The sequence below is a fragment of the Aphidius gifuensis genome, linkage group LG3 (genome assembly GCF_014905175.1).
Source record: "Aphidius gifuensis isolate YNYX2018 linkage group LG3, ASM1490517v1, whole genome shotgun sequence".
NCBI lineage: Eukaryota > Metazoa > Arthropoda > Insecta > Hymenoptera > Braconidae > Aphidius > Aphidius gifuensis.
The window spans coordinates 20,313,832-20,339,090 of record NC_057790.1 but is presented as its reverse complement, the minus strand read 5'-3'; the positions used below and the strand labels follow the sequence as shown (position 1 = coordinate 20,339,090).

Here is a 25,259-nt window from a genome sequence, read left to right as displayed (position 1 = left end):
GAGATATATAATATATATATTTTACAATTGATGAAAATGACAATATACAAAAGATCATATTAATGGTTGTAAGGTAATATGTTAATCATCAGTATGACTCGTCAACATGACAAGAGTTCAACTATAAAAGTTGTACAATTTTATATTTTTAATTTAAATATAAAAAAAAAAAAAAAATTATCTGATTGTAGATGTTGACATCAGTTTTAAATGGTAAAAAAAAAAATTAACTAGGCCTTGGATAATTATTAATTCTTCTCTTCTTTCTTTTCACCTTCTGGTTGTTGTTGATCTTGGTTGCCTTGGTTAGCTTGGTTGCTTTCACGTTCAGCAGCCATTTTTTTGTATGCCATCTCGAAAAGCTTGAGACTGGCTTGTTGTAATTCATTTGTTTGTTTTTTAATTTCTTCTGGGTCTGCGTTGTCTTTGTTGGCAAGTGTTTCTTTGAGTTTGCTAACAAGACCATTTAATTTATCACATTCTTCACCAGGTAATTGTGATCTAAATTCTTCAATTTTACTTTCAGTATCATTGATAATACTTTCAGCTTGGTTAAGAGCTTCGACACGATCTCTCTTGATTTTGTCTTCTTTGGCATTCTTTTCAGCATTTCTGACCATGTTTTCAATTTCATCTTTGCTTAAACCACCACTGGATTGAATTGATATTTGTTGTTCTTTGCCAGTACCCTTGTCACGAGCTGATACGTGTACAATACCATTGGCATCAATATCAAATGTGACTTCAATTTGTGGTACACCTCTTGGTGCTGGTGGAATACCAATCAATGAAAATTGACCCAACATTTTATTGTCAGCAGCCATTTCACGTTCTCCTTGATGTACTTTAATTTCAACTTGTGATTGTCCATCAGCAGCAGTTGAAAAGACTTGGCTCTTTTTTGTTGGAATTGTTGTGTTACGTGTGATCAATTTTGTAAATACACCACCAAGTGTTTCAATACCTGTAATTTAAATAATAATTATGATTAATTTATTTATTCCTAATTAAATAGGCAAAGATTTTTTGAAAATATAATTCAAGTATAATTTAAATTGCTCAGTAAATTAATTCATCATAACTCAGAGAGAAGATTAGATCTAAAGCATCATTGGCAAATTAATGTTATTTTTTACTATTCAATTGAGACATTTGTCTTGAGTAACTTACCAAGTGAGAGTGGAGTAACATCAAGAAGAAGAACGTCAGTGACATCACCAGCAAGAACACCACCTTGTACAGCAGCACCAATGGCAACAGCTTCATCAGGATTTACAGCCTTGGATGGTTGACGACCAAAGATCTCTTGTACAGTTTGTTGAACTTTTGGTACTCTTGTCATACCACCAACAAGAAGTACTTCTCCAATTTCAGATTTGCTGACTTCAGCATCGCTAATAGCTTTTTGGCAAGGTTGAATTGTACGTTTGATTAAATCAGCAACAAGTGCTTCAAACTTGCTTCTTGTAAGTTTAAGATTAAAATGTTTTGGGCCAGTAGCATCCATGGTCAAGTATGGCAAGTTGATGTCAGTCTGTGAGTCATCAGACAATTCAATCTTTGCTTTTTCAGCAGCTTCTTTCAGACGTTGCATAGCTTGTTGATCCTTAGTGATATCAATTCCTTGATCCTTTTTAAATTCACTGGCCAAATAATTGACAAGAGTATTGTCAAAGTCTTCACCACCAAGGAATGTATCACCATTTGTTGATTTGACCTCAAATACACCCTTTTGAATTTCTAAAACTGAGATATCAAAGGTACCACCACCCAAGTCATAGACTGCAATGATTTTGTCTTCTGTTTTGTCCATGCCATAAGCAAGAGCAGCTGCTGTTGGTTCATTGATAACTCTGAGAACATTCAAACCAGCAATTTGTCCAGCATCTTTGGTTGCTTGACGTTGAGAATCATTGAAATAAGCTGGTACTGTGATGACTGCATTTTTAACTGGTGTACGTAAATATGCTTCAGCAGTTTCTTTCATTTTTCTTAATACAGCAGCACCAATTTGACTTGGGGAATGTAATTTGCCAGATTTATCTTGAACCCAGGCATCTCCATTTGATGCTGGAGCAACTTTATATGACAATGTTTTAATTTCCTTTTGAATCTCTGGATCATTGAATTTACGTCCAATCAATCTTTTGGTAGCATAAAATGTGTTTTGTGGGTTGGTGATGGCTTGACGTTTTGCTGGAATACCAACAAGTTGAGTACCATCTTCAGCAAAGGCAACGTATGATGGTGTTGTTCTTGAGCCTTGGGAATTTTCAATAACTTTAGCTGCACCACCTTCCCAAACAGATACACAGGAGAATGTTGTACCCAAGTCAATTCCTATAACATTACCACTGACTTTGTCTGATTTATATCTGTATTGAGTAACTTCGTTGTTGTTGTTAGGTGCATAGTATGCTGTTGAATTTACCTATTAATAAATAATAAAAATTGAATATTAATTATACTGAATTTAATCTCTTATCTAAACGCTCACATAACCAATAAAAAAAAAGGCATTGTCGGTATAATAAAAAATTAACAACTTACATTTTTAACTAATGCACTAAAACATCTCTTTCCTTGAGAAATTTCAACGCAATTGCGTGTCAATAATCTTGATGCAGCCAACATTTTAATTGGTTAATTAATTAATAACTTTTCAAACAATTTATAAAATATTAATTCACAATTTTTTTTAATCCAAGTGCGGACTTCACGTGTAATGATGCAATCGTCAATGAAGAAATCAAGAAAAATCTGACGAAATCACGCGTTAAGAAATGTTAAGAAACCCATCTATTTTTTGTAATTCTCCAAATGGCCGTTAGAGTTCTTTCATTTTATATCCAATCAACGAGTATTTTTGCAACGACACGTGATTTCATTGGTTGGTTACATCAGAAAGCAAAATGGCTTCTTGGATCCACAAGAATGACTGAGAATAATCTAGAATTTTCTAGGATTTGAACACAAACCAATCATGAACTTACAAACCTCTCTAGGTTTATACATTCAAAAATTTAATTTCTTAATTATTATCAACAATTTAGAACTCAATAAAATTATAAATATTATCAGAAAATTATCAACTTAATTTTTAAATGAAATAATAAGAATTAATTAAAAGAGTTATTTATATATTTTTTTCAATATAATAACAATAGGGAAAAACAATAAACAATTCTCAAATATAAATATAAATAATTAACAATATTTTATTAGTCAACTATTGGATACAAATTTGATATGAAACATCTCACGTAGACTAACTTTCTTAAAAATGATCATAATAAATTAATATACAATTTTTGTTATAAATTATGACTCTAAATAAAAAGTTTCATCCAGTGAAAATAATAAAAATCATTTCTAATAGAAAAGAAAGAAAAAAAAAAAAAAAGCAACCTGTTTATTTAAAATTGAAATACTGATACTTTCTATAAAAATATTGTATGAATAATTTATTATTTTATATCAACAAATTAATTATTTTATTGCTATAATAAATTATCGTCAATCATCAAGAATTTTTCTTCTATTAAAACATTCATCAAATCGAACAGCAGCAAATCTATTCAACAAAAAAATAAAATAAAAAAACAACATTAATTTTTCAATTATCCAATTAAATTATTTAACAATGTTCAACTTACTTTAAAAAATCAAAATCAATTGATGAATGTTTATACTGTATAAGTGACCAACATCCCCACAAAAAATGTGACATTAAAACAAATTTTTCAATATGTTTATAAAGTTTAGTAACTTCATCCTCTGATACACTACTCGATTCATTATAACTTTGTAAATATTTTCTCAGCCATGATCGTTGAAGACTCTCATCAGGATAAAGTGAATAATCAATATCATCAACTCCTGAAAAATAATATAATCTAAAATTATAAATTGAATTAAAAATATTCAAATAATTTTTTATAGAAATTTACAACAATTTCTACAATATAAAACAAACAAATTTAAGAAAAAAAATTACCAGGAAATTCAGCAAAATGATTGGCAATATCAAATGCTTGATAATTAAATGCTGTATATTCAAAATCAATGAATGTAACAGTATTTTGTTTTTTATTATAAAGTATATTTGCAAGTAATAAATCATTGTGTGAAAATACAACTGGACTATTCAATTGAATTAATTTATCTTTCATTTTTTTATACTCATTTTTAAGTGTATCATGTGGTTTAATCATCCTTTCAAATCTGTAAATACAAATTAATTTATAATCTTATCATTATCATATTTAACATTAAAATTTTATCTGTTAATTTTCTATGATAATAATCTTGAATAAATATTAAAACAATAAATAATTAAATAAACCTTTTTTGTTTAACAGGATCATCAAATTCTCTTGGCATTAAATCCATAAATTGTTCAGTTTTTTTCCAAAGCATTGGCTCTTTAATAATATCCGAATCATTTGGTTCTAATTTATGCATTTGTGCCATTCTTTTAGCAACTAAATTATATATTTCTGGTTCTCTAACAGTGGCTGATGTCAATACATCACCCTCCAAAAATTCATAAGCAAGACCATTGTTAAAAGTTGCATACAAACTGTGAGTATATCCAGCTTTATGTAATATCTACAAAATAAAATAATTAATAAATTAAATAAACAATAATAATGCTTATTAATTAAGCTATAATTAATTACCCTGATATTTCTTGTCTCAGCTTTTCTGTCAATCAACATGTCAGTTTTATGTCCATAAACTCTGACAAGTACCATTTCATTGTAATGACCTGGATAATAAACACCAACAAGTTTATTTGTAATTCCATTTGTAAATATCTATAATTAAAAATTTAAATAAAACAACAATTATTATTATTTTATTATTAAACAAATAGACATCAATTTATTTATCAATTAATTTTCTAATTAGGATCAGTAAGGTTACTTTTTTTTTTATTTTATCTTATCAATTGACATTAATGAAAAAATAAAAAATTCGATAAACAAATACTCATGATAATAAAAATAAATAATCAAGTCACATGTCTGTCGTCAAGTGGCAATAACGTGACATCATAATTAACAACATAAAATATATAAATTGTTGAATTAAAATTCATAAAATTTAGATTAATATAAATGACATTCAAGGTTTTATAAATAAATGTATTTTAATTATTTTTTTTTTTAAATAAACACCTGTTATAAAATTACCTTGAATTGTAGTTTATCAATTGGCCAAGTTGGTCTTAATATTTTGACAACATCAGTTGCACCAGGTATTATATTATTTTCATCAATTGTTATATCAAGATACACATCATCATGACATTTATCCATATTTAATAATAATAAATGATAAACGTTTGCTTATAAATAAAATAATAAACAAATGATATTTTAAAAAATTAATTATTTATTTTACTAAATGTTTGTTTATATTTTTATTGAGAAAAAATTAATTATTTGGAGTTAGAAATACTGGATGTTGGAGCACCTTGTGTCACACTGACTGACTGTTCAATTGTGACTGATAAATATTAAAAAATGTATATATAATCACAGTTTGATAAAAAATAAAAAAATAAATAAAACACACTGAGACACTAAGAGTTGGTGGATAATGGACTTTGAACGTTACTTTATTATGTCCCTCCAGTATTTAATTCGAGGTCGAATTCAATGAATAGAACACACAAAGCTGCATCAAATTTATTCAATGCCAAGTAAATTTGAATAAATAAATTAAAAAATATAAAGATAATAATAATGTTGAATTATTACTGCACTTGATGTACAATAAATTATGAAATTAATGGATTACTTAAGTGATAACATTGATTGTCAATTTATTTATGTTTAATACTAACTTATGTTTACTTGATTTTTAATTATTGTATCATAGTGTTTGTTATTTTTTTGTTATGTTTTAATAATATAATGAGCTAAGCAGGAAGACAGTAATTTACACACAATTTATTATTATTAAACAATAATGTTGTGGTGTCATATACTGGACATGCGTATTGCGTACAAGAGTGAATGAATTTTTTTTTTTTTCTCTAGGCTAGATGAGAATGTTTATTACCAGAAATAACTACCAGGTTTTAAATTTAATTTGAGAATTTATAAAAAGGAAAATTGACTTTGATAATTATTAGGTTTTTCAAAAGATATAAAACATTAAAAGAATTTTAATTGAAAAATAATTGAAACAATGTTATTGTTAATAAAAATACATAATAAATATTTATTATTATTTAAATAATAAAACATTAAAAAATAAAATAGATAATTAAATATTTAAAATTGATTAAATCATTTTAAATGTTAAAAATTTTTGACCAATTAGATTACGAATGAAATGCGTCCTTTTTATAATAGGATTTTAAATGCAGGTAAATTATGTATTGTAATTAAGTAATTTTAAAATTTAATTGTAATAGGTTTTCTCGGAAAATATATAGACAAGGTAAATGTATTTTAATTTTTTATTAAACAACGAAACACAAAATAAAAAGATTCAAAATCTTTTGTATACAATAATAAAAAACGAACAAAAAAAAAAATAATCTAATAGCAATTGTTTTTTTTTGTTTTCTTAATTAATATATTTTATTATTAATATAATCTACACGTAGTTTTTAATTAATTTGTTCTTAATCTAATTCAGATATTATCATACATTATTTGTCATTCAGGAGAATGTACAAATTTTAAAAGTATTTTTTTTTTTTTTTGTCTTTACACATTCATTCTTAATAATAAAACATGGTAATATATTTTTTGCCAAATACAGTCTTAATAAATAAAAAAAAAAGCATCAATTAAATTGATTGTTTATAATATCTTCAAATTTAAATTGCAGCTGGTAGATAGTAATGATTTGTTGAGAAAGGAAATAAAAAGTTGAATTATTTAATTATGCAATATTTTGAAAATTAAAACTGCAATTTAAAAATTTGTGACATTAAAATATTTGGAACTTTAACTTGTCAGTGAATTTAAAAACTAACAAGTACATTTGATATTGCTGATGTTGATAGAAGATGAAACCTAACAACTTCTAATTTAACAAGACTTGACTCAGGTAATTATTGTAATGAGTAACCAAATAAAATTAGCAAAAAAAATAATAGAAATTAGAAGTTAATATAGGTTTGAGTGAGAAGAATTAATAAAGCCTTGGTCGATTTTAATTCTTCTCTTCTTTCTTTTCACCTTCTGGTTGTTGTTGATCTTGGTTGCCTTGGTTAGCTTGGTTGCTTTCACGTTCAGCAGCCATTTTTTTGTATGCCATCTCGAAAAGCTTGAGACTAGCTTGTTGTAATTCATTTGTTTGTTTTTTAATTTCTTCTGGATCTGCGTTGTCTTTGTTGGCAAGTGTTTCTTTGAGTTTACTAACAAGACCATTTAATTTATCACACTCTTCACCAGGTAATTGTGGTCTAAATTCTTCAATTTTACTTTCAGTATCATGGACAATACTTTCAGCTTGGTTAACAGCCTCTACACGTTCTTTCTTTACTTTATCTTCTTTGGCATTCTTTTCAGCATTTCTTACCATGTTTTCAATTTCATCTTTGCTTAAACCACCACTGGATTGAATTGATATTTGTTGTTCTTTGCCAGTACCCTTGTCACGAGCTGATACGTGTACAATACCATTGGCATCAATATCAAATGTGACTTCAATTTGTGGTACACCTCTTGGTGCTGGTGGAATACCAATCAATGTAAATTGACCTAACAATTTATTGTCAGCAGCCATTTCACGTTCTCCTTGGTGTACTTTGATTTCAACTTGTGATTGTCCATCAGCAGCTGTTGAAAATACTTGACTCTTTTTTGTTGGAATTGTTGTATTACGTGTGATCAATTTTGTAAATACACCACCAAGTGTTTCAATACCTGTAAATTAAATAATAATAATAATAATTTATTTATTTATTCATAATCAAACAAAAAATCAAATTGCTCAAATATTTTTTAAATAAATTATAATTTAAATTGCTCAGTAAATTAATTCATCATAACTCAGAGAGAAGATTAGAACTAAAGCATCATTGGCAACTAAACATTATTTTTTACTATTCAATTGAGACATTTGTCTTGAGTTACTTACCAAGTGAGAGTGGAGTAACATCAAGAAGAAGAACGTCAGTGACATCACCAGCAAGAACACCACCTTGTACAGCAGCACCAATGGCAACAGCTTCATCAGGATTAACAGCTCTGGATGGTTGACGACCGAAGATTTCTTGTACAGTTTGTTGAACTTTTGGTACTCTTGTCATACCACCAACAAGAAGTACTTCTCCAATTTCAGACTTGCTGACTTCAGCATCACTGATAGCTTTTTGACAAGGTTGAATTGTACGCTTGATCAAATCAGCAACAAGTGTTTCAAACTTGCTTCTTGTGAGTTTGAGATTGAAATGTTTTGGGCCACTGGCATCCATTGTCAAGTATGGCAAGTTGATGTCAGTCTGTGAGTCATCAGACAATTCAATCTTTGCTTTTTCAGCGGCTTCTTTCAGACGTTGCATGGCTTGTTGATCTTTGGTAACATCAATTCCTTGATCTTTTTTAAATTCACTGGCCAAATAATTGACAAGAGTGTTGTCAAAGTCTTCACCACCAAGGAATGTATCACCATTTGTTGATTTGACCTCAAAGACACCCTTTTGAATTTCTAAAACTGAGATATCAAAGGTACCACCACCCAAGTCATAGACTGCAATGATTTTGTCTTCTGTTTTGTCCATGCCATAAGCAAGAGCAGCTGCTGTTGGTTCATTGATAACTCTGAGAACATTTAAACCAGCAATTTGACCAGCATCTTTGGTTGCTTGACGTTGAGAATCATTGAAATAAGCTGGTACCGTGATGACTGCATTTTTAACTGGTGTACGTAAATATGATTCAGCAGTTTCTTTCATTTTTCTCAAGACAGCAGCTCCAATTTGACTTGGGGAATGTAATTTGCCAGATTTATCTTGAACCCAGGCATCTCCATTTGATGCTGGAGCAACTTTATATGACAATGTTTTAATTTCTTTTTGAATCTCTGGGTCATTGAATTTACGTCCAATCAATCTTTTGGTAGCATAAAATGTGTTTTGTGGGTTGGTGATGGCTTGACGTTTTGCTGGAATACCAACAAGTTGAGTACCATCTTCAGCAAAGGCAACGTATGATGGTGTTGTTCTTGAGCCTTGGGAATTTTCAATAACTTTAGCTGCACCACCTTCCCAAACAGATACACAGGAGAACGTTGTACCCAAGTCAATTCCTATAACATTACCACTGACTTTGTCTGATTTATATCTGTATTGAGTAACTTCGTTGTTGTTGTTGGGTGCATAGTATGCTGTTGAGTTGGCCTGTTGATAAATATAATAAAAATTAAATATCTATATCATGTAAAATAATTTATTCATTCTCTAATCGTTACGTAACAAGTTTTTTCATGATAGCAATATATGTATATAGAAATCAAATAATTTTTAAAATTATTTCAATTAATATATCATCATCTAGAGAACATAATTAATAAAAAAAAATTTAACAATTGTTTAGAATTATTAAACATAAAACACGTGAGTAGCAGAAAGGGTTTATCAACAACAAAATGATTATCAATTGTAAATTAAGAAAGAAAGTAAATAATGTAAAATTATATTGTAAAATTCAGTAAATGTCAATGTATCAGTTTATAACAGAATCAATGACAAATAAAAAATAAGTCAACAACATTTAGCATGCCGGTCACCGGCCATGGACGCCCCGGTGATAATTACTATATCAGAAAGATTATTCTCGAAGAAATAAGTCTCAGATTAAATAGAGAATTACATTAAAGTACATAAAGTTACAATAAAATAAATTTATAAAACTTTTTTTCGAGCAAACGAAGATGATGACATACCAATAAATAATTAATTAACAAATGAATAAATTGCAACAAGAAAAAACGCAGTTGTTATAAAAATATAAACTTACATTTTTAACTAATGCACTAAAACATCTCTTTCCTTGAGAAATTTCAACGCAATTGCGTGTCAATAATCTTGATGCAGCCAACATCTTAATCAGTTTATTAATTAATAACTTTTCAAACAATTTATAAAATATTAATTCACAATTTTTTTTTAATCCAAGTGCGAACTTCACGTGTAATGATGCAATCGTCAATGAAGAAAAATCCGACGAAATCACGGGTTAAGAAACCCAGCTACTTTTTGTAATTCTACAAATGCCCGTTAGAGTTCTCTCATTTTTATCCAATCAGCGAGTGACGAGCTTTTAACAGCCAATGATTTCGCGACGACACGTAATTCCATTGGCGGTTACATCAGAAAGCAAATGGCTTCTAGGATCCACAAGAATGATTGAGAATAATCTAGAATTTTCTACACAAACCAATCACAGAGAGAAGACTGAGAGGTCCCACGCCGATAGTTTTATAATTCACTAGTTTTTGCGCCATCTTACGTGTCTTGTTCAATTGGTACTACGTAGCCAAATGTATATGGTAAAGTCACAGTAAAATGGTAATGCAGAGTCTTTAATTTCATTTTTTTTTTTATTAAATTTTATTTGGCATAACTCTTTTATGAATTTTAAAAATAAAAATATTAATTTCTTGAGAGAAAATTTTCATATTGATTTTGATATTAGTCCATGGATTTCATATTATTATCAAGGGCACTAAAAATAAAATAAAATTGTATTATTGAATTATTTATATTAATTTTTAATAATTTTTAAGCCATATGTGTTCTATTGGATTTTAAACATTAAATATGTTTGTAAATGTGTATATGAAAAATCCAGCAATGTTTATCCTGATGTATTTTTTACAGTGGACTTAGTTTCATAAATGTATTTGAGGCTCTAAGTATATAATAAGTCATCTACAAAGAGAAGCAGTCAATGTCACGGTTCAAGTTCAAACCCCATCATTATCATCATTATCGAATTTAAATAAAAAATATATCTTATAATTTTAAATAACTTAAAATTTTAAAATCAATATGACAAATAAAGTAAAAAGTGTGTGGATGATAATAAAAGGTAATAAATTACAAAGTCAATATGAAAAATTTTTAAATAATTGATAAAACGCGTATCGAAAAATCGTAATTAGCTCTTATCATCGACAACTTGAACGGATATGGTAAATAACAAGAAAAGATAAAATGAAAAGAAATGAAATTTTGTATTTTTATTCTACTTGAGATAAAATGATTGGTAACCTTGTATCAAAAAAAAAAAAAAAAAACTATTTAAAAACAAGTATTTGTTATTGAAAAACTAAAATATTGTAGATGTAAAATTCTATAAAGTTATACTTTTTATTTCACTTTATTTATTTATCCTCATGCGTTGGTAAAAAATAGATGGAATATTATTATTATTGAATTAACAAAAAAACTAGTGTTTTGTAATTTATTTACACAAAAAAAATTGAAATGAATAGTTAATTAGATACTCATGACATAAAAATCAACGCACTCGAATTGCAGTATCAAGGTACTGGCTCATCGTTTTATTCCAATTGAATAGTGATCAACTGATATTAATAATACGTGAAGGTAATGCATTCTGTCCAATGAAATTAATGACAAAGCTAAAAATCAAAGAAATTTAAAAAATACATTAAGTGATATTAAAAAAAGAGTATGTGGACAATTAAAATTTGATTAACGTATCTATAAAAAAAAAAATTACTCAAGCATAGAAAATAACAAACGTTGAAGTCTCAATCTTCAAGATCCAATTGCATGTAGATTTTTTAAAATGTTTTCAATGATGACCAATATATTTTCAAGGAAAAACAAAGTTCTCAAAGAGATAGAATTGAGAAACTATTGGAATCTGAGGGTCAGGGCGTGCAAATTGGTTTTCCGGCTTAGAGGCTCATAAAAATATTTTCAAAATATCTTATCTCTTTTTTCTATATAATTTTGTATACTGTGGTTGTGAGTACCCTGCTGTTAGTACACAGTTTGTTTTTTTTTTTTTTTTTTTCTATTGAAAAATTATACTGTCAACAAATGAAAACTATTAAATGTTGCAGATACAGATGGTTTTTAGTTCTTTTTCTAACGGCTTTTTTGGAGGTCAATTTTATGACTAAACTCTTCTGCCAATGTCTCACTTATTTTTTTTTTAATTTTTCAACATAAGTTATCGGGCTGTTGGACAATCAAGATCTCTTGGTATTAATTTGTAAACCGATCTAGTAAATATATATTTTTTTTCAAGTCGTTAACGTGTAATTGTTTTTTTTTTTTTGATAAAATGGTTTTCATTTTTTTAAAAAAGTAAAAAAATTGATGGCATATTTTGACCATATCGTATTGTCATAGTGGTATATTTCTATTTTCCATGGTTTTACATTGTGGTGGAAATTGTGTTAGCCAAACCACCAGCTAAATCACTGATACATCAAACAATATATCATATTATTATTTAGATAACATCAAATTAATAAATAAATTACATAATGAAAAATTATTTGAATTAGCAAATGTTTATGCAATCTGTGAAAGCTCGATATTTTTATTATTTCCTTTTTCATCTAACACAACAATATAACAGTGTCTCAGCAAGTTGATAAAAGTTATAGATTATTTTATCATTAAATAATTGTTTATGGTGTGTGAAAAAATTCAATAACTTAATTAATTATTAACATAATTGTTTTTATTTGTTAATAACAATTGGCATATATATCAACTTAAAAAAGAAATAAATATTTTAAATGTTTGTAATAATTTAAAAATCAATTTTTATTACGAACACCAATTTTGAATACCAATAAAAAATAATTGGAATAATTTTTTGACTAATGAAATAAAAATCATACTGACATATTTATTTTGTGGAAGTCGTGGAACGTTTTTTTGTTTTTTTTTATTAGTTTGTTTTTGTTGATTTGTAAAAACAAAAACACATCGTTATCTTAAGTGTTGGCTTTGCCTTTGTTGTTCAGGCAGCTTTATATATGGTGTCATTTTCGATTTAAAACAACAGAAAAGATTGTAAGTATAAATTAAAAATGAAAAATACATATACATAATAATTTTTATTGTGACTAGGTTCATTATGTCATCATACGTACCAACAGATCGTCGTTGTAGTTATGCAAATTGTAAAAATGACTGTTTTTCTGGTATATATCTTTTTGGTTTCCCCGGAGGTAAATCAGAGAAATCTATTGCAAAGAAAAAAAAGTGGATTGAAAATTGTGGTAAGTGTTGAATTAATTATTTACATAAACCAATGATTTTGTGACACGATAATTAAAAAATAATAATTGTGACTATTACTTTGAAATGTTTTTTTTTCTATTAAATTTTATTAACTAAAATGCGCGCATACATATCATTTTGAGTATATATATATGTAATATACATAAAGTATGTGTATATATTTAAAAATTTTTTTGTTTTTAATTTTGCTGGTTAAAAATTATTATTATTTATTAATTAAAATAATTTTTTTTTGTAATAAAATACAATTTACTGCAATACATTTCAACATTGCCTAGATCATTTTGAGAATTACGATTATAAATAATAATTTTATCAATGTTAAGTGTTAAAAATTTTTAGTTTATTTTATTCTGTATTTTAGTTATTATTATTTACTGCGGGGTGTCAAATTTGACTCACCAAGAACAAGAAATAGAGAGACTACGATTGCTTTTTCTAAACACTTTCATAAGAAAATAATAATAACGATAAAATATAAAATAAAATAAATTGACAATTTTTGAAAATATTGGTTTTATTTAACATTTATCTATTAATTAATTCACTGATTAGTATATCATTAATCATAAATCATAATACATTCCAATATTGCCTACTATTGTCTAAATATATATGGTTGCAATCAATAATGGTTATTAATAATTCTGAGAATGACGATTATAAATGATAATTTTATAAATATTCAATTATTAAGTGTGATTTTTTAAATTCACATTGTCAAAAACAGGGGCCAAGCATATGGCTTGAGTGGACCACGAAGAAGCATCTCAATTGTGAATGGTTTAAGGGAAATTCTGAAGCTTCTCCTCTTATTCGTTCGGTCAAACTTTGTTTTTTTGTCTTCCTCTTTTTCTGTCTCTGTCTTTACTGCACTTGAGTATGAAAATTTCAAGATAGTGTTGCTTGTACGAGCATATTCACATCAAATTATTTTGATAAATTACAAATAAATAACATACAAGTAACTTGTTGTATCGCAAGGGTTAATTTTTATTAACTCGAATTTCTTGTTTAATTTCTAGCCAGCCCTTGTGAAAATATATCTTCGCGATTCCTCTTGAATTTCTCTTGAATTACCTCTTCTCTCTACCTTTGTTTATCTTATTTAAATACAAATACGTCAATATACATATGATGTACCATTTACCCGACTTGATTGTCAAATCAAATGATTCATTTTTTCAACTTCTTTCCAGTAAGCTAATTACACATGTATAACTAGTTATTATGGATAATCATTGTATTAAAATTTAATATTTTTTCATAACGTTAATAAATAATTTCATTACTCAAATTAAAAAAAAAAAAATTCAAAAGCGAATAATCTTTCAAGCAGTAAGTGGAAAACAAATATTTTTGAAAAATCCTCACGTATAAACCTTTTTTTTCGTTTTCATAATTATTCAAACATATCTCGTAACGCCAAATTTTATGTCCAGTTAGACAAAATTTTGTTGCGCTTCTGCCTCGAAAACTGGCTTTTGAGTGTGTCTGTGCATATACAGACAGACATTAACCTGCTAGCAAACAAGTATAGAACATTGCTACACTATATGCTTGTGTGTGTCACGTCTGTGTGCATCACTTGCCACGAAAAAGCAAATAGAAAAAAATAAGTTTTCAAGTAGACAATGAATCAGCTATACGCTGTTTAAGAGAAAAAAAAATTGTTAAAAAATAAATTTTTGTGTCTGGCCTAATAAAAATTTAATATTTGCATAAACAAATGAAATTCTTTAAATAATCGAGTTTTTTTCTTTAATTTGTTTATGTAAATATCTATTGTTAATAAGGAAAGACACAAAAATTTATTTACTTTATAATAATCTACATATTGTTTACTATATATTACTATTTTTTTTATTGTAAATATCCCGCGATTAAATTGTTTAAACAATTTAACAACTTAAAATTATCAAATTTATACACTTTTTTCTAGTTGTTGAATTATTTAAACAATTTAATCGCGGGATATTTACAATAAAAAAAATAGTAATATACAGTAAACAATATGTAGATTATTATAAAGTAAATAAATTTTTGTGTATTGCCTAATCAATAATTAATATTTGCATAAACAAATAAAATTCTTTAGATAATCGAATTTTTTTCTTCTATTTGTTTATGTAAATATCTATTATTCTATTGTTAATAAGGAAAGACACCAAAATTTTTTCATTTGATAATAATCTACACATTTTCTACTATATCGTATAATTTTTTTATTCGCGAAATAACCACCCCTTTTCTCTCAAAAATAATTACACGTCGCGAAAAGGATAGAAAAAAAAATATTTTTGCCGGAGAAATATCAAATAACTTTTTAAATAATTGACGGAAAAATAAAATAAGAACACGAAAATTTTCTTTGACTTATGTACATTAGTTTCGACATATAGCATTTTCGCGAAATCACCACCCCTTTTCCCCTAAAAATAATTACGCGTCACGAAAAGAATAAAAAAAAAAAATATTTTTGCCGGAGAAATCGCGAATAACTTTTTAAATAATCAACGGAAAAATAAAATAAGAACGGGAAAATTTTCTTCGATAATAGTAGATTAATTTCGTCTTAGGGCATTTTCGCGAAAAAACCACCCCTTTCATCTTAAAATCAATTACGCGTCGCGAAAAGAATAGAAAAAAAATATTTTTGCCGGAGAAATCGCGAACAATTTTTCAAATAATCAACGGAAAAATAAAATAAGAACGGGAAAATTTTCTTTGATTAGAGTAGATTAATTTCGTCTTAGGGCATTTTCGCGAAAAAACCACCCCTTTCATCTTAAAAATAATTACGTGTCATGAGAAAATAGAAATGATAGTATTTTTATTAGCATACGATAGTGCATGAAATCATTAACACGATGAAAAAAAAATTTTCAAAATTGATGCATTTTTGAATATTGGAGCCATTTGTTAAGTTTTTTTTTTTATTAACAATTCCTGTTTGTTGTTATTCCGGGCCGACAACGCGAGAAATAAGAAAATTGCCTGAAATCGAATTTAAAAGTGTATATCACTAATACTATCACAGTGCGCGTAAATACAATAGTTGCGTGTGTGTATGTGCGTCGAGTCGGGTACAATCGGGTAGCGTCGGATCGAAATAAAACTATCTCTTTTTTTTATATATCTATCGCGGTTGCGCAGGAGAGTTTTGAGTGGGGGTTCATGAGGGGTAACGCGTTAATCAAAAAAATATAAAACTTTAAAAATTAATTACGCGAAAAGGGATGGTTAAAAAAAAAAAAACTTATGAAATCTACCTCCCCTAAAAAATTATTCTCTACAACTTTTACTTGAAACTTTTCATTCTAATTCTAACAGGAATCGCGAAATTGATTATTTTAATTTTAATTAATTATTTTCACCCTTTCCCGGGAGGATAGAAATTTTTAAATATTTTTAATTGAAATCGGAGGTCGAAATACCCCTAAAATAATTTTTTCGTCAAAATCGGGTAAAATTTTTTAAAATGCCCATTTAAAACAGAACTTGCCTGGATGAGGGAGAATCTTTAATGGGGGTCACCGTCTCCGCTTTGTCCTATCCTTCGTAGCTTGAGTTCTGGGAATTTTAAGCAACAATAAAATTTATTAGCAACAATTTATTTATTTGAATTGTTGTTAAATTTTTTTTTTATGAATAAATTATTAACAAATTGTAAATTATTATTATTATTATGATTATTATAAATAATAATAATATTATATTGTTAATAAAAATGTTTGATAAACAATTGCATGGCGCCTTTAAAAATTATCATTTTTAAATAATTTTTTTTTATAAGAAAAAGCAGTAAGCAATCTAAAAAAGATTCACACGTTTTTTTTACCCTACTTTCTCTTTTTCTATTATTTTTATATACATACATTCATTTTTAAAATGAAAAAAAAATAAAAATTTAAAACTAAAATATTATTGAAAATAACGAATTAAAATATACATATATATAAACAAAATTATAGATTTTATCTATATTTTGATAGCTTTAAAATAATAATTTAATAATATACATATATATGTATACACCTCAACTAATTTGAGTATTATTTTCATATGTTCTAGGAAATCCGGAATTAAAAAAATATTCAGATAAGTATATCTGCAATTTAAAAATTTGTGCAGATCATTTTCCATCGTCAGCTTTTAAATCTGAGTTTAAAGATAGATTGAAAAGTGATGCAATTCCATTATTAAATTATTTTTCATCAGAAAATAATAGTAAGAATAATCCAGACTCAGAGACAGCTTGCTTAAATATAAAGAAAAGAACGTTACAACATGTTGATGATGAAGTAATGGTAGATTTGTCAATTAATCAGGCAACCAAAAATCAAAATGATGTTAGAGCTGAATTAGTGACATTACCTTGTAGTTTATATAATAATTTACAAAATCGTTGTAAAATTCTTGAAAAAGAAAATTCAATTTTATCAAAAGATATGAAAATGCTTCGATCAGTAATTGACAAATCAAATAAAAAAATGCTTCTAGTTAAAAGTCGACGGTTTAAAAATCCCAAAAGACTTGAAAAACATTTAAAAAAAGAAGCGTGTGATATAATTAATAAAATGAATTTAGATCCTGTGGCAGCCACTATTATGTTGCAATTACATACAACCAACACTCCATATTCAAGGATGGAGAGAGATGTCGCAAAAAACTTGTATTATCATTCACCAGCAGCTCTAGGAAGTTTGCGTCAAAATGGAGCTAATTTTCCTAGTAAAAACTCTATCAGGAGATGGCTAGAAGAATTTACTATTCTTCCAGGCTTTTGTGATTCAGTATTTAAAAGATTGGAACAAGTAATGATAAGTTATCCACCAGAAAACAGGATTTGTTGTCTTAAATTTGATGAAACAGTTATTAAATCATTTGAACAATATTCTGAAAAATTTGATATGATTGAAGGTCTTGTTGATAAGGGACAATTTGGACGAACAGATACGAGCAAACTGTTTTATTTTTATGCCTTGATAGTATTAATGTAAATAAGAAATGGCACCAACCTCTTGCTTATTTTTTCACTGAAAGTAGCATAAGTGGCGATGATTTATATAAAATTATACTTGAATGCTTAAGTAGACTAAAAAAAGCTGGAGCAGATTGTCGTTTTTTAACGTGTGATATGGGCACTAACAATCAACGCTTAGTTAATTTACTTCAAGTGAAAGTAAAAAATAATAATCAACAAGATAGCTTTACAACAGTAAATATTGGTAGTTTTATTCATGATGGTATTAAATATTATGTAGGCTATGATGTTCCACACTTATTTAAAAGGCTTTTAGCATTTTTAAGATCACGAAAACCATTAACCTGTGATAAAAAAATTATAGCACTGTATGATGATTTCATTTTAACATTTCGAGTGGATAGAAATACTGAAGGTGGCTCACATTTATTATCTCACATAGACGAGAGATTGCATCTGCGACCAAATAGTTTTGAATCCATGAATGTGAAAAGAACTTTTCAAATGTTTGGTCGCAGATACGCAGCAGCAATGAAAACTGCAGGTAATTTTATATATTTATTCTTTGAATTTTTTTTTATTTATATTAGACTCTAATAGTTTTATTTTTATTTGAGTAGAGATTACAAAAAAATCAAATATATGAACAAAAATGATTGTCAAAATGAATATGTAAAATTTAAAAAATGTTTACTTTAAATATTTATATTTTAAAAAACGAATAATTTTTTTCAAAAAAAATTTCAATATAACTACGACATAAAATAATAATGGTTCTATTAAAATTTGAAAAACTGCAGTGTATTCACAATTATTTCACGATTGATGTTTATTATTTTTTTAGGTCATGCAAATCTTTTGATAAGCTCCAAAACATGGATGGAAACTGCAGGATTTATCGAACGTTGTAATGATGCAATTGATGCTCTCAATACCTTAACAAATAAAGATGAAAAACGTCTCAATATGAAGCGTGTTATATCTGATCGAAATCCACAAGTTGAAAATTGTCTCATAGATTTTTTAAAGTGGACATTAAAGTGGAAAGTACCATTTGGGAGTCATCCAGGTTTTTTAGATGGCTTGCCAATGACTATTAGTTCACCTCAATTTATATCATGATTTAAAATTGCAATTTGTTGATTTTGAGCTTGCAACTGGACTGCTGAATCAAGATAATGTTGAGCATCTTTTTTCAAAATTTCGTCAACGAGGTGGAAACAATGCAAATCCAACTGCTCGAGGTATTCGAATTTCGACTGGTCATATTCTTTCAAATGGTTTTACATACAAGAGTGCTGGTTGTAATACTAGAAAAACTGAAAAAGAATGTAAATCTCTACTTGATACTGATAACAATGAAATTAGTTTAAAACATAATAACATCATCAAGTTATAATGAAGCTCATAAAATTAATAATAAAAATGATTCAATGAGTGAAGAGTGGAATGAAGAAGAGAGCGACTCAGAAGAAGATGATGACGTTGGAGTACTTGAAGATGTTGATACACTGTATGGTGAAACAAAAATCAAAAGAAAGTGTTGAAAATGTCGAAGAGTCACAAGAGAATATATATGAAGAACTTGACGAGTATGCTCAACAAGCTATCACATATTTTGTGGCTTTATAGTTCGTCGAGGACTTCAAAAATATAATTGTGGGAAATGTCGAAATGATTGGTTAAAAACCCTTAGATCAATCAACAAACTCTGAAGGTTACCTTCGTTATCGTGAGTACACGGCTGACCATGATCTAGAGGATCCAGATGTATTACATCTTTTTCGACCTCAAGATAATCTTGTAAAATTTTTCATTATTTTGAAAATATTCGATGAAATATGGAATAAATTTTGGCATTATTGTCCATTATTAAAAACAATAATAATAGAATCTATAAAATCAATTAAAAATATTAAAAAAACATCAGAGGAATTCTATTTAGTCAAAGAATGGTTTGACAAAAGTAAACCATGCTATCAACATCGAATATATTTTATGCAGTACGTATTGAAAATTAAAATTATTGCTCGTACTCGACTTCACAATCAAGAATCCAAATTATCCAACAAGATTCAAGTGTACAAGAAAAATAACCAAAAATTAAAAAATTTATACAATATGTGATGTATACATGATAATATTGTCAAAAAAATAATAAATATCAGCACTTGGTTTACTAATTGATTTATTTGCCTATTTTCAATGTTTGTAATAATTTTAGTCTTGATATGTGTGGTTTAAAATCTCAAGTTTAATTTGTTGTATTATTATTTTATAGAAGATGATCATCAAAAGAATATATGAATGAATGATTAAATATATACTTATAATCGTTTTTTTTTCTCCATGGACTAATATCGAAATTAAATATGAATATTTTTTCTCAAAAAATTAATATTTTTACTTTTAAAATTCATAAAATAGGTATGCTAAATAAAATTTAATAAAAGGACTTATAATCGTTTTTTTTATCCATGGACTAATATCAAAATCAATATGAAAATTTTCTCTCACAAAATTAATATTTTTTTTTTAAAAATTCATAAAAGAGTTACTTATGCTAAATAAAAGAAAATAAATTTAATAAATTTAATAAAAGAAAAAATTGAAATTAAAGACTCTGCATTACCATTTTACTGTGACTTTACCATATACATTTGGCTACGTAGTACCTATTGAACAAAGAACGGGAGATGGCGCAAAAACTAGTGAATTATAAAACTATCGGCGTGGGACCTCTCAGTCTTCTCTCTGTTAAATGTAACTGGAACATAACTAGAATATCAAGTGTACGTTGACCAATGAAAAATCGCCAGCACAAAGCCATTTTCTAACTGATCCCCAAGTGGCCACGTCTCTCCTTTGGCTGTCAATTGTAAGAAATAGAAAAAAAAAAAAAAACGTGTCAAATACATTAAATAAGGATACAAAATTTGTTAATGCAGTTGATAAAAGAGAGAGAGAAATAAAAAAATTGACGTGTTTCCAGCTAAAAGCCGACAACAAGTTTGTTCCTCTCTTCAACATATCCATATAATAAAACACCGGCAACGGCATCATCATCATCATTCGGTTCTGAATTGTGATACGTTTAACATGTTAGCAAAGTATTTATTCATATTTTCTCTGGCTCTTGGAGCTTGGGCTGCTGAAGAAGATGTACTTGAACTTACGGATTCTGATTTTACAGCAACACTTGATACATATGACAATACACTCGTTATGTTTTATGCACCATGGTAAGATTTTTTAAATTAATTTTATTATTAACTCCATTTTTTTTTTTATTATTATAAAATTGTTGATTCGATCAAATATGCCACGCATTAAGTTTTTATTCTTTTTAATTCATCATATTATTTAAATTGAATTTATGATTATTTAAAACTAGATATATTTTTATTTATTTATTTATAATTTTGATAACATGTATTTATAAATAATATTGATGTTTGACAGGTGTGGTCACTGCAAACATTTGAAGCCAGAATTTGCTAAAGCTGCTGGTGAATTGAAGAGAAATGATCCACCAATAACACTTGCCAAAGTTGATTGTACTGAAGGTGGTAAAGACACCTGCGGTAAATATTCTGTCTCTGGTTATCCAACATTGAAAATTTTCTCAAAGAGTGAAATGGTCAGTGATTACAATGGACCAAGAGAAGCTGATGGTATTGTTAAATACATGAAGGTAATTTTATATTTTAATTTAACAATTATACTGTAAATAAGAACGAGGTTAACAAGTTTATTTTCAACTTGTTATTTTTATTTATCATCAAGCCAATTAATACTGATAAAAATTGTCGTTTATAAATTTTATATTTTTCGATAATTATAAATACGTAAAGTTGTGATAATAATTATGATAATGATAATTTTAAAAAAATATAAAATAAGGCCATCATAATTAGTATGATTATTTAAAAATGAAAATTTATTTTTTTAATTTTTAGAGTCAAGTTGGACCAGCATCAAAAGAACTTAAAGGTGAAGAATGCCATAAAAATTTCCTTGAAACAAATGAAGTTAGTTATATTCTTTATACTGAAAAAGAAGATTCACCATTGGCCAAGGCTTTCCATTCAGTTGCTAAAAAATTACGTGAAAAAGCACGTTTTGCTCATACAATTGCAAAATCACTTGTTGAAAAAGATGGTTTTAAAAATAAAATTGTTTTATATAGACCAAAAATATTACAAAATAAATTTGAAGAATCAATTTTACACTATGATGGTGAATCAAATATTGCTGATATATCTGATTTTGTAACTAAAAATTACTTTGGTCTTGCTGGTATACGTACACGTGATAATGCACAATCATTTGTAAATCCACTTGTTGTTGCATACTACAGTGTTGATTATGTTAAAAATCCAAAAGGTACAAACTACTGGCGTAATCGTATTTTAAAAGCAAGTAAAAATTATAAATCATTCAACTATGCAATCTCAAATAAGGATGATTTCCAACATGAATTAAATGACTTTGGTGTTACATTTGCTAAAGATGATAAACCAGTTATTCTTGCTAGAGATGAAAAAATCAAAATACGTTAGAAGATGAATTTAATGTTGAAAACTTTGAAAAATTCTTGAAAGATTTTGATAGTAATGTATTAGAACCATTTATTAAATCTGAGCCAATACCAGAAGACAATTCAGCACCAGTTAAAGTTGTTGTTAAAAATTATGATGACATTATTACAAATTCAGATAAAGATGTACTTATTGAATTTTATGCACCATGGTGTGGTCATTGTAAAAATTAGCACCAATATTTGATGAATTGGGTGAAAAATTAGTTGATGAAAATGTTGTTATTGCTAAATTTGATGCAACAGCAAATGATGTACCAGCACAATTTGAAGTACGTGGTTTTCCAACATTATACTGGATTCCAAAAGATGCCAAATCATCACCAGTCAAATATGAAGGTGGACGTGAACTTGATGATTTTGTTAAATACATTGCCAAACATTCTTCTGATGGTCTTAAAAACTTTGATCGTAAGGGTAACGCCAAGGTTGCCAAAGAAGAACTTTAAATAATTTCTTTATAAAACATGTTCTTTTTTTTTTTTTTTTTGCAATATTTTTAATGTCTAAGCGGAGGTTTTTTTTTATTTGATTTTTTTTTTTGTCAAAGCTAAATCAACTGTTTTTTTTGGTTTATTAACTACGTCATTTTATGATGACATTATCAATTTTAATCTCAATCAAAAACTTCCAATTATACATCGACAACAATGAGACTTTTATCAGAATAATTTTATTTTTTAAGATCTTTTTTTTTTTCAAAAATAGAATGAACGGTAGTGAAATAATTAATAAAAAAAAATTACTTAGTAAATCATGAATGTTTGTACGAATCCTTGTACATTTTCCGTGAATACTTGAAAAGTCTTTTATTCCAGGTTGTCATTAATTAAGTATATATTGTAAGCTAAGGAATTTTGTTTATACGAAAAATTGATTTAAATAAAAAAAAAAAAAACAAAATAACATAAATAATCAATTGTCAAACATGTTTTTGCTCATCAATTATTTATCTATAATTGTTTATAACAATTATAAATTGTTTAAAGCGATTCAAGTGCTACCTGGTGCTGAAAATATGAACAACGGAAAATTCTATTTTTCATTTTCTGTAATTTCATTGGCTGAGGCCATGTTTGTGTGTGTGTCTAATGATTGTCAGCTGTTGTCAGCCGAATCATCACACAAAAAAGGTCATAGAAGAAAAAAAGAGAGAGAGATTACAACTTACAAGTTTGTCGTTTGTAGACCACGTCGGATCGTGTGTTAAATTCGCTTTTATAATAATTAAAACAAAAAAAAAAAATCAACCTTTAAAATATCCAGTATTTGATATTTAATTTTTGTAAATTAATTATATTAAAATAACATGACACGTAAGTTAATTATTATTAAAAATAAAAAAAATACTCATTTTTTTTCATTGTTGTTATCATTTGACGATAACATTTATGACTTAAAATAATATTTATTTACATTATTTTAAATAATATAAAGTTGATTAATTTAGCTTATTATTAATATTATATTAAAAAGTATTAATTATCTTTTAAATATTATTATTAATAATGTTTATGCTTGTCTTAAAAAATTGTAGTTTTAACCTAACAAATTTTTTTTTGTTTGACAATTGTAATTGACAGTTTATCTATTATTTAACTGATAAAAAAATGAGTTTTTTTTTTTATTATTGACTATAAATTGATAAGAAAAATATTATTAAAATGTTTATATGAAATTTTATTTAAACAATTATTTTTCTGTGGCTTATTTTGTTTTGTAAGATTTCATAATATTTAAGGGGGGTATAATTTTGTTGAAATGTAATTTTAATGTGGTAAATTTCACTTTTATTCAAATTGAAAATATAATTAAATAATGTTTGATGTTATTTTTCATTTACTTTTACAGGAGGAAATCAAAGAGATTTGGCACGTGCCAAAAATGCAAAAAAAGAAGGTAAAAAAGCAGCATCTGAACAAGAAAGCAATAAAGGTTTAACCTTAGAACAACGAAAACAACGGTAATAAAATAAAATTAAATAAACATTTTGTTGTTTAAATAGTAACAATAACAAAACATAATATTTTTATTTTAACAGTGATGCTGAGAGAATGAGAGAAAAACAACTAAAAAAAGCTGCAGAAGCAGCCAAAAAAGATTAATTAATTTATAAATACTTAATTTACAAAAAATAAAAATCAATTATCATTGTTTAAAAAAAAAATACATCATCTTTCAAAATATAAGAATATTACTTTCATCAATTTATATAGATCAACAAATGCCATGTTAATTAAATATTTTTTTGAATAATAATTTAAAAAACTCATATAATGTAATAGAAAAATAAAAATAAAAAAAAAACATTTTTATTGTAAAAGTAAATAAAGATACACAACATCCTCATAATAATTTTTTCTATAACATTTGAAAATAAAAGAAATGATGTCAAATCTTGTGGA

At 26.9% G+C, this 25,259-nt stretch overlaps 5 protein-coding genes across 6 annotated transcripts; 2 read left to right on the top strand and 3 right to left on the bottom strand.

The window, feature by feature from the left end:
• Positions 1-66: 66 nt before the first annotated feature.
• Positions 67-2,809, bottom strand: LOC122852651 (heat shock 70 kDa protein cognate 5-like). The gene is made up of 3 exons (XM_044152566.1): positions 2,551-2,809; positions 1,171-2,431; positions 67-964 (listed from the first exon to the last, which is right to left on the bottom strand). The coding sequence occupies exons 1-3, from the start codon at positions 2,632-2,634 to the stop codon at positions 249-251; spliced, it is 2,061 nt and encodes a 686-aa protein (XP_044008501.1). The 5' UTR covers positions 2,635-2,809; the 3' UTR covers positions 67-248.
• Positions 2,810-3,200: 391 nt separating this feature from the next.
• On the bottom strand, positions 3,201-6,033 carry LOC122852660 (ethanolamine kinase-like). Of its 2 annotated transcripts, none has more exons than XM_044152581.1 (6): positions 5,199-6,033; positions 4,683-4,820; positions 4,346-4,611; positions 3,998-4,224; positions 3,657-3,879; positions 3,201-3,574 (listed from the first exon to the last, which is right to left on the bottom strand). In XM_044152581.1, exons 1-6 carry the CDS (start codon positions 5,322-5,324, stop codon positions 3,517-3,519), a joined length of 1,038 nt encoding a protein of 345 aa, XP_044008516.1. In that variant the 5' UTR covers positions 5,325-6,033; the 3' UTR covers positions 3,201-3,516. The 2 variants fall into 2 exon arrangements, with proteins under 2 accessions (XP_044008516.1, XP_044008517.1); XM_044152582.1 differs by having other exon boundaries at positions 4,683-4,771; positions 5,199-5,304.
• Positions 6,034-6,462: 429 nt separating this feature from the next.
• Positions 6,463-10,241, bottom strand: LOC122852652 (heat shock 70 kDa protein cognate 5-like). Its single transcript, XM_044152567.1, has 3 exons — positions 9,990-10,241; positions 8,110-9,370; positions 6,463-7,895 (listed from the first exon to the last, which is right to left on the bottom strand). The coding sequence occupies exons 1-3, from the start codon at positions 10,071-10,073 to the stop codon at positions 7,180-7,182; spliced, it is 2,061 nt and encodes a 686-aa protein (XP_044008502.1). The 5' UTR covers positions 10,074-10,241; the 3' UTR covers positions 6,463-7,179.
• An 8,026-nt stretch (positions 10,242-18,267) lies between these two features.
• Positions 18,268-19,801, top strand: LOC122851023. Its single transcript, XM_044150071.1, has 4 exons — positions 18,268-18,798; positions 19,099-19,301; positions 19,405-19,585; positions 19,659-19,801. Exons 1-4 carry the CDS (start codon positions 18,408-18,410, stop codon positions 19,799-19,801), a joined length of 918 nt encoding a protein of 305 aa, XP_044006006.1. The 5' UTR covers positions 18,268-18,407.
• Positions 19,802-21,099: 1,298 nt separating this feature from the next.
• LOC122852657 (protein disulfide-isomerase A3-like) lies at positions 21,100-23,522 on the top strand. The gene is given in 5 exon segments (XM_044152577.1): positions 21,100-21,496; positions 21,717-21,948; positions 22,214-22,799; positions 22,802-23,017; positions 23,020-23,522. Coding segments are annotated over 5 exon segments (1,461 nt in total). The 5' UTR covers positions 21,100-21,353; the 3' UTR covers positions 23,304-23,522.
• The last annotated feature ends 1,737 nt before the right edge of the window (positions 23,523-25,259 follow it).

Excerpts from the sequence above, each read along its gene's own strand:
- LOC122852651 (XM_044152566.1), bottom strand. The coding sequence starts at position 2,634 with ATGTTGGCTGCATCAAGATTATTGACACGCAATTGCGTTGAAATTTCT. Across the intron at positions 2,432-2,550 it reads TTAGTGCATTAGTTAAAAAT|GTAAATTCAACAGCATACTA; the intron begins GTAAGTTGTTAA and ends ATTTATTAATAG. Across the intron at positions 965-1,170 it reads TGTTACTCCACTCTCACTTG|GTATTGAAACACTTGGTGGT; the intron begins GTAAGTTACTCA and ends TTTAAATTACAG.
- LOC122852660 (XM_044152581.1), bottom strand. The coding sequence starts at position 5,324 with ATGGATAAATGTCATGATGATGTGTATCTTGATATAACAATTGATGAA. Across the intron at positions 4,612-4,682 it reads CTGAGACAAGAAATATCAGG|ATATTACATAAAGCTGGATA; the intron begins GTAATTAATTAT and ends TTTATTTTGTAG. Across the intron at positions 3,880-3,997 it reads TCATTTTGCTGAATTTCCTG|GAGTTGATGATATTGATTAT; the intron begins GTAATTTTTTTT and ends ATTATTTTTCAG.
- LOC122852652 (XM_044152567.1), bottom strand. The coding sequence starts at position 10,073 with ATGTTGGCTGCATCAAGATTATTGACACGCAATTGCGTTGAAATTTCT. Across the intron at positions 9,371-9,989 it reads TTAGTGCATTAGTTAAAAAT|GCCAACTCAACAGCATACTA; the intron begins GTAAGTTTATAT and ends ATTTATCAACAG. Across the intron at positions 7,896-8,109 it reads TGTTACTCCACTCTCACTTG|GTATTGAAACACTTGGTGGT; the intron begins GTAAGTAACTCA and ends TTTAATTTACAG.
- LOC122851023 (XM_044150071.1), top strand. The coding sequence starts at position 18,408 with ATGGGCACTAACAATCAACGCTTAGTTAATTTACTTCAAGTGAAAGTA. Across the intron at positions 19,302-19,404 it reads AGTGGACATTAAAGTGGAAA|CTTGCAACTGGACTGCTGAA; the intron begins GTACCATTTGGG and ends GTTGATTTTGAG. Across the intron at positions 19,586-19,658 it reads TAGAAAAACTGAAAAAGAAT|CTCATAAAATTAATAATAAA; the intron begins GTAAATCTCTAC and ends GTTATAATGAAG.